Below are 11,597 nucleotides of genomic sequence, written 5' to 3'. Positions count from 1 at the left end.
CGCCTGTAATCCCAGCACTTTGGGAGGCCGAGGCGGGAGGATCACGAGGTCAGGAGATCGAGACCATCTTGGCTAACACGGTGAGACCTTGTCTCTACTAAAAATACAAAAAAAATTAGCCGGGCACAGTGGCGGGCGCCTGTAATCCCAGCTACTTAGGAGGCTGAGGCAGGAGAATGGCGTGAACCCGGGAGGCAGAGCTTGTAGTGAGCCGAGGTAGCACCACTGCACTCCGGCCTAGGCAAAAGAGCGAGACTCCTTCTCAAAAAAAAAAAAAAAAACAAAAAAAAACATATTTAATTTACTTACATTTTTCTTAGTCTTTCTTCTTTGTTTTTGTACTCGTATCTTTGGCTGGCCTTGGATGACCTTACTATTAAAGACAATCCCTCACTTCCTTTTATTTATATGTGTATTTACAGGTTAAAATTCTTTTAGACTTAACAAGGAAGAGATTATGGTAAATAAGGATTTATAAAATTAAATTAGGCTGTTTTAAAAAGGCAAGTAGAAGAAATGGTCATTGAAACCACTAAAGGAGAGCATTTACGTCACTATGTCACAATAAATGCTAAACTGAGTAATATGAGGTGTTCACCAAGATTTTGGAGTTGGGACCTTTCCTCTTTCTTAGTAGGGATGGGCTTTTAAACTTTTCAATTTTAATTTAGATTTTGTGGCTTTCTTTTACTTTCTTTTTTTTTTTTTGTTCTGTTTTGGGGGAGGGCAGTGCAGTGGCAAAATCCATATGGACCTAGAGAATAAATACCTTGAGTCAAATTAAGTAGTTTTGAAATATTGAATTTTAAAAATCTTTCATTTAGAAATTTAGAGGACTAAGCAATGATTAATGATATATCCCTAAAATGTTGCCGATAGTTAATAGGAAGAAAAAGCATTAAAATGCTTTGCTTTTAATAATATAACCATCAAACACACTATTAAAACATAAACTTTTTAAGACTTTTCCACTAGTATTAAATTTTGCTCTAGTGATTTGTTACAGACTATAATTAGCTATTTTGACAAGCAATATTCTAATAAAAATTATTTTCCATTGTATCAGGTAAGGAAAGACAACCCATAACCTCAATCAGATTAACAATTTGTTATTTCAAGCATGAAATCTAAACTGTGATTCAAAAATAACTATAGATTAGACTTTACGCCATCCATCTACTTTTTAGGAAAACAGTTCTTTGGGAAATCATTTCATTTGTTTCTGTTGTGTGCTTCCCTGGCTTGATAATTGAATGGTTTTTCCATCCTCAGAAAAGACATGTTTCAGTAACCAAATCCTCAGCTTGGTTTTAAGTGGGCCAGGCAGTAAGCTCCATGAAGCTACGGGTTGTACCCTAGCACCATACAGGGATGCTCAACTAGTATTTGAATGAATGAACAGTGAAATGATTATCAAATTCAATTAGACAATATTTTTGAACTTAGAAGTATTTCTAAAGTTCTATTTGCTTTTGTTTCAGATTAAGTGTCTTCCTGCAGCCCTCTGCTTAATGAGATGTCATGTGATATCAAGAACAATGAATTCTTTTCTTTAACCAAGCAATGTATATCTTACGGTCAGAATTCCAAATTGGGAAACATATATGCAAAAGATAGTCAATGCCAGTTCTCTCATGTTTTTACCATTTGGCATAATCTACTGCTGCTTTAAACAAACTGTGTGACTATAAATACACCTCCAGTTTTATTTACATATTTTTGATATTATTAGAAAAAAAAACCAAGCCTAACTAAACATACTTTCCTGTAGTATATTGGAATGCCAGACTTGAAGCCAGACGACGTGGATGAGGCCAAGTTCTATTCACCAGAGACGTGTGTGAAATTGAGCAAAATGTATAACCCCTCCAGTCCTTTACTGAATATTCAAAAGGCTGTTGCGAGATAAGAAACTATAAGTACTCCATATACATATGGCTTTTTTTTTGCCATTCAAATTTCAAGAGAAAATAGTCGAATTGTTGACTTTCCTAGGCCAGTGTCTATAGGAGAGTGAGACTGTTTTGAGAAGAAATTAATGGGAACAGACACTTGGCACATATTCTCCTTGTTAGCAAATGTAGTTATATCAGGATAATACTTGATCAAATGCTTGCTTCAAAGCAGCTGGTTGTGTCACAGTAGAGAGATTTCTAGTAAAAATGTTTAGAGATGAATCAAGTCAATTCCAGGGACCCACTTAGCATAGCATCCTTGTATGTGTGGTCTGACTCAGGACACACATTGATGCACCCATTTCTATCCTCGTAGGATTGGACTCAATCTTTGACCTCAAACAATATTGTGGCAATTTGTGCTGGTTGTTAAGAGAGTCAGAAGAATCAAATTAGCCATACGAGGAACTGAGTTATTTTGTAGTCATTCAAATAATCCTCACTTGTAACAAGGGGTGAGCGCTCTCAGCAGCAGAAACCTCCAGTGGCCCTCAGGGAACCAATCTCTGTTCCTGCCATTCATGCAGTGCATCTCAAACTGGGGATCTATTTTTCCAGGGGATACAAAAGATGTATTTAAAGTTATACAAGTATCCATTTTACTAGTTGGTAAATAATATAAAACATTATTTTTAAAATATTTAAACATATGGAATATATAAAATTATGAATTAAAATGCAGCATTTACATGAATTTTTAGTGTAAAACATAAGACTTCAAAAGAACTCTGTGCTTGGGACATTCCTAGACCATTCCAGGCACACGTTTATTCTCTGCGTTAGGTGCAGTTCATGGAAAAGGCTTAGGAAGTGCTACACAAGTACATCCTGGGAGCCTTCAGTCCCCACACTGCCTTCTTGTGAAACACCAAAGTCAAAGATGTTTTTTAGAGGAGAATTTTCTTTTTTTCCTAGCTGAAGACTTTTGGCTCAGAGGAATTAAGGGAAATGGAAGGATAAGCTTCCATGCGTTGTACTAGAAAATTCTCTAAAACTTAAAAATGTACCTTAGAATGAAGGGAAAAAAGATTTTGGGGAGGACGCTTCTAGGGAGGAATGTCTAGGATTCTTCCACTAGGCAAGCTTTCTAATATTAAACATTCTGGAGTAGTGTTCTCAGCAGAAGGCCTAACAGACTTAGGAAAGGTGGGCATCAGTCAACTCTTAGCACATTAAGACAAATCCACTTATACAGAAAGATGAATAAAAAGAGTTGAGATTCATCAATAGGAGATGTTCAAAAATAATTGCTTTATGAGGCTATGTAAATAAAATGATTTTCATAAATTATTTGCTATTCATCCAACAGCAGATATACCTGTTTGACCTTGAAAAACTATAGATAGAAAATTCAAACACTCTATTTACAAAACTGATCAATATTTAGCTTTAGACACTGAAATAAGTATGAGTAATGTAAATATCAACGATTAATGACCAGAAACTCTTAAAGGTTATGATTTGAAACAAACATGAAAACCACTAAGAAATTCTAAGCACAGTGAAAAAAGAAATGTTTAAAATTATTTTTAGCAGTAGGTCTGCTTGTGTTTCAACTAAGATCAAAAGGTGTTTTCTTATCTGAGATATAATGACCAGATTCTGTTAATAAAGAAATGTTTTTCTTTAAAACCTTAAATAAGAGTCTAAATATTTGGGCTATTTTTTCCTTTTAAAAATAAAATAAAATTTAGAATTTTTTTCTTTAAACATGAATTGTGCTTTAAATTTGGCCCAGCATCTTCCTATTTCCCTGAATTTTACACACACACACACACACACACACACACACACACACACACACAGACATGTACAAAGTGCATTAGGCTGAGGCAAAATCTGGACCTTCCTGGGAGACCAAGGAATCATATTAAAGTCTTATGGGACCTTGGAGACAATTTTGTCTTGATTTTTACTGGGGCAAAACTGAGACCAAGAAAGGTTGTACAGGCTTGCCTAGAATCACACATCTGGTGGTTGCAAATTTGGACCAGAGCCTTGATTCCTGTGAAGCAAAGTGAATTATGATGACCCGGGTTCTAGCACAGACTTCACCAACAGGGCAATCTCTGGTCAGTGCCTTCACTGCTCTGGATTTCACTGCTCCCAGTCAAAAATACTGAAAGTCATTTTGGACAAAGAGAGTCCCAACCACCCCCTGAAAAGGTTGGAAATGCAAGGGGGTGTTTCTAGTTGCTGTAATTATAGGAGGGTGTGACTGCCATCTGTGCTCTGGGTTCTGTAATTCATATCCTGCAAAAAGAACAACTTCCTCCCACACATTGCGGAGTCCCCCCACCTCTCATCCCATGTTGAGAAATATAGGGTGACCCATTACCACGCCTGGGCTCTTTTCGTAGTAACTCATTTCCCAGCCAACTCTATGAGTGGCGGTGGCAATCTCACTGAAATGACTCTGCTTTTAGTTTGTCAAGTCACTTTTTGGAATTTCCATTTTGGCATATCTGTATTCTATTTTTAGAACTTTAGTTAGAAAAGGTTATGTTATGTTGGATACAAGTGGAAAATACAGTCATCTTTAGGTGGCCAAATTTTTTGACAGAACTAATTTCCAAATGTAGACTGCCATTAAAAACATTTAAGTGTATGATATAACCTTTTAAATAATTTCAGGTTTTTAAAGAATGCATTTCTGTAATTGGCTGTGGCATGACATATAACTTATTGGCAAAATTTCAAATATTTTGATATCTGGTCATTAAATCTTGCCCATGTCTATGATTTATAAATGAATCACAAATGCCACAACTAAGCAGAAGCAAAAAAGTAAAATGCAGCCTATAAATTATATCACAAATAAATAAAAAAATACTGTATTCCTTTAAACAAATGTACTTTAAAGAGCTTTATAACTCAAAGCAAGATATGCGAGATGGTTTAAGGAGAGGTTGCAATTTTGCAACAGGAAGTCTGTACAGCTCCTCCAGGCAGTAGCTGTGAAGGAAATACCTGTGTCTCAGAAACTTGTTTCCATGTGTTCATGACACTTTTGCATCCAGGCCCCATTATTTACAAAGTTATGCATTTTGCAAGCTCACAGTACCTTATTCCTCATAATTATGAATGCATGCGATGACATTTCATCCTTTCATGTGAAAATTCTAAGCTTCATTGTAAAATAAACGTTAAGACTTGAAAATTGGCCTACAATTTGAAATGAAAGGATCGAAAATGTCAGACATTGCAGAATACTGGTTCCTAATAGAGCTCTTTTTATTTGTTCACTGTTCTTCAGTCATTTTTGTTGGTTTGTTACAAAATGTAGTCTTGACTCTTTATTTAAACAGTACTTAAGCTAAACTGTTCATGCCATGCAAAAATAACATTTTATGCACTTTTTTTGGGGAGGGCCTCCCGTTTTTTTAGTTCACAGGCATTATTAACCGCATTTGTAAGAAACAAGTTTTTTTTTTTTTTTTTTCAATTTATTGCTTTTGTAACTAGTCACATGCTGGTTTCACGTGTGGGACAATAACCTGTGTCTCCTGGGTTGGAATGAATTTCTGGTGCAAACAAGTGATTTTCCATCTTGCACCCTTCTTGACTACTGTCCTTTTTGACTTCACTCACAGCATGGTAAATGTCTTGCCTACAGTTGTGACCTGTGTCCTGTGGGGAGGAAGAGCCCACACTGCCCTCTTCTCTTAAAGGGTCTCTCCCATCACTAGGCTTATCTGCAAAGCAATTTGGGCTGGAGTCCACCTGCTTCTCCTCTCTTGCCCCTGGGAGCTCTAAGAAGTCTTCGTCTTCACCAGTATCTATTTCAGTGAAGCTCCTCCTCTCTCTTGAAGAGAAAGGGAACAGTTTCTGCTTGGGAAACCTGGGGGACAGCCCTTTGGAAGGTCCCTGACAAGGCGCTGAAACCTCAGTGCCCAGCAAGGGTCTGTCTCCCTGGGAGGGGGTTTCTTCTAAGAGGATGGTACTGATGTGCTGTGGGGTGGTGAGCGAAAAGTCAGCTGTTGTGACTGGCAGTGGCCTGGCTGTGCTGGGCGGGGTCTGTGGTGCACTGCCTCTATTTTCCTTAAAGTTCACTTTGAGGGATCTGGACTTTAGTGGATTGCTGCCTTTTAGAGAGCTCTTAGGACTGTCGGTGGCATTGTCAGACTGCAAAGGACTATGTAGCCCACACTGAGAGCCACTGGCATTGAGGTTCACAGTTATGTCGACTGGGGCATACTCCAGCATGCCATCCCTGGCAGCAGGCCCTTTCTCTCTGGATAGAGTTAGAAACGGGGGGCCCCTAGCTCTTTGGTGCTCTTCTGTCCCTGGGAGGTCGGTTGGGAACTTCATCTGCAAGTGAGAGGCAGAGGGCGGCGGCAGTGGCGATCTCTCTGTCTCTGTGAAGTCGGTGGCACAGCTGGTGAAGCTGTCGATGCTGGAGGTGCTCTTCATGTCCACAATGACCTCGGTCTGTGCCACGGCCAGCTGCTCCTGTGGACACACCACTTCTTCCATTTCGATCTCTTCTTCATATGCAGATGGCCTCTCAGGCTTTTCTTGGCAGTCTGGGTTTGGGTGAGAATGAGGCTGTGTCTTGGTGATTTCATTGTATAGCATCTCCAGTTTCTGGGCACTCAGATGCTGTGGGCTGGAGGAAGACGTGTTGTTCAGCTGCTCGTGGGAGTCTTTTTGGCTAACCTCCTGGTACTTATTCTCGAAAGACTTGTTGGAGCTTGTTTCTGACAGAGCCTTCCTGGCCCACTTCCACCGGCTTGGCGACAGGTGATTATCGTCGGCGGAGTCCTTTGTGTTGGCGGACTCTCCGGCCTTCTCAACAGCCACATCTATCAGTTCCATACTTCGAGCAAAGGCATCTTTTAAGTTCATAGAAACAATGCTTCCATTCCTTTTGGCCCGCTCAAGAGCTTCCCTCCTTTTAATTGCTTTCTCTTGGCGTTTCTGCTCCTTGTAAAACTCAGAAAAATTGTTCACAATAATTGGGATAGGAAGGGCAATAACCAGAACCCCAGCAATACAGCACAGGCCTCCCACAATTTTCCCTAGTAATGTTTTAGGGTAAATGTCACCATAGCCAACAGTGGTCATGGTGATGGTGGCCCACCAAAATGATGCAGGGATACTGGTGAACTTGGTAGCATCTTCATCCTTCTCAGCAAAAAATACCAGGCTGGAAAATATCATTATCCCCATGGCCAGAAACAATATCAACAAGCCCAGTTCATTGTAACTCCGCCTAAGGGTGAAACCCAGAGACTGCAGGCCTGTTGAATGCCTGGCGAGTTTCAGGATCCTGAGGATGCGCATGATTCGGAAGATCTGGACCACGCGCCTCACGTTTTGGAACTGCAGCACGCTCTTGTTGGACTCCGTGAGAAAAATGGTGACATAGTACGGCAAGATGGCCAGCAAATCAATGACATTCAGTGGGCCTTTGAAGAACTTCCATTTATTTGGTGAGGATAAGAATCGCAAAAGGTACTCCATGGTAAACCAGGCAATACACACAGCCTCCACGTGTGCTAACTGACGGTTGTCATTGAGTTGTCCAAATTCGTCCGTTTCCTGCAGCTCCGGCAGCGTGTTGAGAGACAAAGCAATGGTGGAAAGCACGATGAACAGGATAGACACGATGGCCAGGATCTGGAAAAGAGAAAAGTCCAAGTCAGCAAATCCTCTTAGTTGCTTAGGCAGCTAGGAGACAGTTGGGTCGGTGATTCTTTAACTAACATGGAATGCTCCAAGTTCTTCCAAGAAGATTATAAGAAGGTAATTTTACAACTTAAAATTCCCTAACTAACACAAATCCTTCACTTAGAAGCCCAATGTATATTTAAATTCCATTCCCCCCTCCACACTCATTGTTCTTAGGAACATGTGTATGGGCATCGACCATTTGGATGACGGCCACATATGGCTGGAATAGTTTTTGGGGGAGTAATTATCTCTCCTCTCTTAGTTATCTGTAATTTTTCTCTCTTAACCACATGGTTTGTGCTTCGTTAAGGGAATTGTCTGACATGCCACATACGCTACACAGAATCGATGATCACTAGGAATTTCATTCTACAATTAAAAATATAAACTCAGACCGACACCTGAAGAGAGAACATGGCACTCAGTACAACAATGCTTCTTCTAAGAACAGATACTATTCACGTGGCAAGCACTGACATCAGAACCAAGTCAGTATGGCCTTTGTCCTCAGATGTGTGGACTTCTGGCCAGCATCATGTGGAAAAGGAAGATTATATGCTAACTTCACAGAGTGCAGGGAGGTTTCATAAAGAAGAGTCTGAAGAACATCCCTGATGATTTCAGTGCAGGGCTGACATTCCAGGGGGCGTGATGTCAGACATGGAAGGAAAGAGGAAGAGCTTAGAATGAAGTAAGGAGAGGACTAGTGACTGGGTTTTAGAGTCAGGCAGTCTGAGCTCTGACCCTGGCTTACCACTTATTGGGTGACCTTGGGCAAGTTATTTAACCTCTCTGTCTCAAAGCACAGATCTGTCGAACAAAGGCAACAATCATAGCTACTTCGCAGCTGTTATAAAAATTAAGTGGTACACAGACATCACTAAATAAATGAAATGACCCAGAACTGCAGTCTGGAAGGACAAAGGCCAAGGACAGGTATGTGGAATATCTGTAAAGCCATATAGGACATAGATAGCCCAAGTGGGGATTTTCTCACCAAATCCAAGTGTTCTAGATTTATGGGGCAAGCAGAAGGATGAAGATTTGAGGGTAAGGCAAAGGAAGTGCTTCTTTGCTTAAATTGTGTATTTAGTATACTCAATTCTTGGTGGAGCAGGAAACCTCTCTTACCTAGATTAGGTCTGGCTTGGTTTCATCTGACCTTTGCCAGTGACCTTGGGAGGTGTCATTGGTTTCAGTTACCATATGTAGCACTGAGAAAAATATTCTGAAGTGACTGTTTCATTTAGAGGTTGAGCATCTAGTAAACATTTCAAAGGGCAGTGATTAGACACTTTGACACCACGACACCACACAGCTCAGTGCACATTAGATTGTTAAAAAATTAGTTTACATCAGGACTTCTTACTTCTTCCTCCCTGCATTTTCTTCTTTTTAATATCTCTAAATTTCTCCACTTCTGGGTTATTCTCCTTTCACTTCCTCCTTTCTCCTCTTATGCCTCCTTTACTTTTTTTTTTTTTTTTTTTTGCAGAGGGGTGAGGCGGGAAAGGTCTTGCTCTGTCATCCAGGCTGGAGTGCAGTGGTGCAATCTTGGCTCACTAGCTCACTGCAACCTCTGCCTCCCAGGCTCAAGCGATCCTCTGGCCTTGACCTCAGACACCTGAGTAGCTGGGACTACAGGTATGCACCACATGCCCAGCTAAATTTTTTTGTATTTTTAGTAGATATGGGGTTTCGCCCTGCTGCCCAGGCTGGTCTTGTGATCCACCTGCTTTGGCCTCCCAAAGTGCTGGGAGCCACTGTGCCTGGCCCCTTTATATCTTTCATTGTTTTCTTCTTCCTCTTCTTCCAGCTTCCATCTTTCCTCCTTAAATTGCTATAAAGTGAAACAATAGTATAATGCATTTCAGAATGTGTTGTAGAGTAAATAAAGATTTATGGACCTTTAACTTAAAGTGCAGTGTTTTATTATTAGTGTTTTATACTTTTTTTTCTTAGAACTAGGTTAAATACTTTCTACTTGAGAGTGCTTCAGAATTTTCTTTAAAAATATGGATCAGTGAATCACAATAGAAAAATAAAGGTCCTCTTTAACTCATCTAAGAGGCTGTGAAGGCTAAAGTTAGAAACTCCCTTGAGAAGATTTAGATAAATCCCTGGCTAATAGATTCATATGGTTTTTAAAGGCAAGTTGGGAATGCTCACCTTGAATCCCTACCCTCAGAAGCCAATGGCAGGGTAACATGTACAATATTCTGCCACTAAAATATTCCTGAAAAATCAGTGCTCAGATCCCATCCATTTCTATGCTCTTATCATAAGGAACCAAGATATTTTTTGGGAGGTCACGCCGTTGCTAATACATCTTTGGGCATTTTAAGTATTGGGATTACTGCCATTCTTCTTGTACTGACAATCCATACTCTAGATTTTCCATATCTAATCTGTTCATTTGTTAATTTTGAATGCATTTTACTGATGTGTGTTTATCACTTCAAAGAGAGGAGAGAAGTAGAAATACAAATGAATCCATTCTATTGTCTTCCACCTTTTGGCAAAGGATAAAGTGAAAGGTCCAAGGGGGCCTTCAGTCCTTGATTCCACAATCAGAGCTAGACTGTAGGTCACTTTTCTTCTGCAGCTAATTTTGGGAAATGATGATGAAACATAGTAGAGTCCTGCTGTAGTCTATTCTCTAGTTGACCACAGCTTAACAAATATGACCACTTTAACACTTGGAAATTTAGCATATGCACAACAGGACTTAGGGCACATTCTTGAAGACGAATAGTTACTAAAGGAAAAACTAATCGTTCAAGCCCTTACCCATTCCACATTCACGTTAAAGAGAACCACAGATACTGAAGCGCATTATTATCTGTCTCATGTTAAAATACAATTTGTCAAAACCCATTTGCTCTCAGTTTAGAGGAAGGACTTATTTTAAACATCTTGTGAAGCTTGGAGTTCTCCCAGAAAGACAGCACTTTAGATAAATGATTCAATAAATACCAAGGTGATGTGTGGTGCAATGAGCCAAATGCAAGTTTATTGTCTTATTGTAGAGTTTTTTTTTAACACAGTAAATATAATAAATGTGAAATTTTGCTTTAAGCTTGAGGATGCACTTCAAAACATGAATATTTACTTTATAGCAAGCTCTTATGGCACTTATATGGCAAGCCAGGTCCCACTAACGCAGGCCTCCACAATTGTTTCAGTGCTGACCGAGTGGTTAAGTTATATACTAAAAGCTGAAAGAGCCAATGCCCTTATATAAAGGTTGGAGTGTAACAAAAGCCCACCAAGAGTTTTGCCCAGGCCTTTCCTGGGCCTTGAAGCATGACAAGATAATGAAGGAATTCTTAACAGGACCTGTTTAGGATTAAACAAGTTTTATTGGGGGTCTAAGGGAACTCCCCAGGTCTCCACAAACAAGTTTTCTGGGGGTCTGAAGGAACTCCCCAAACTTCTGTGATTTAGCAGGAGACAAGGGTAACCACCCCAGCACCTGGACCCATTTAGATTAGGTAAATTTACTGAGGCTCCAGAGGAGGGTCTTCAGGACTCAGGCCTTTGTTACAGATTAAAAGAAGTTAATCACTTATGTCTTTAGATGAATGCACACTTACACGTAGACATATAGCTTAGAAGATATATAAGCTCTAGAAAACTGTAATTTTGAGTTGGTCTGGGGATAATTTCCAGGCTTTCTCCCTGTACCTGGTTACAGAAATAAACTCTCTCCTTTCCCAGTTCCTCTGCATTTCATTATTGGGCCATGAGAATAAGCAGCCTCACCCTTGGTTTGGTCCAGGAACACTTAGGTATTGCTTCACTTACCACAACCATTCACAGGTTGGAATCTCACTGTCTCAGGTGTTTTTTTTTTCTGATTTTTTTCAGACAGTGTCTGGCTCTGTTGCCCAGGCTGGAGTGCAGTGGCACAATCTTGGCTCACTGCAACCTCCACCTCCCAGACATAAGTGATTCTTGTGCCTC

General features: G+C 40.1%; 1 protein-coding gene across 1 annotated transcript in view; it reads right to left on the bottom strand.

Moving 5' to 3' along the window:
- Positions 1-5,171: 5,171 nt before the first annotated feature.
- Positions 5,172-11,597, bottom strand: part of KCNB2 (potassium voltage-gated channel subfamily B member 2) — a 405,284-nt gene continuing 398,858 nt past the window's right edge. Inside the window, exon 3 of the mRNA XM_055286489.2 lies at positions 5,172-7,577. Coding sequence (XP_055142464.1) covers positions 5,421-7,577 — 2,157 coding nt within the window. The 3' untranslated portion in view covers positions 5,172-5,420. The remainder of the gene's footprint in view (positions 7,578-11,597) is intronic.

This window comes from Symphalangus syndactylus, chromosome 7 (genome assembly GCF_028878055.3).
Source record: "Symphalangus syndactylus isolate Jambi chromosome 7, NHGRI_mSymSyn1-v2.1_pri, whole genome shotgun sequence".
Classification (NCBI taxonomy): domain Eukaryota; kingdom Metazoa; phylum Chordata; class Mammalia; order Primates; family Hylobatidae; genus Symphalangus; species Symphalangus syndactylus.
This window is presented reverse-complemented; position numbering and strand designations above follow the sequence as displayed.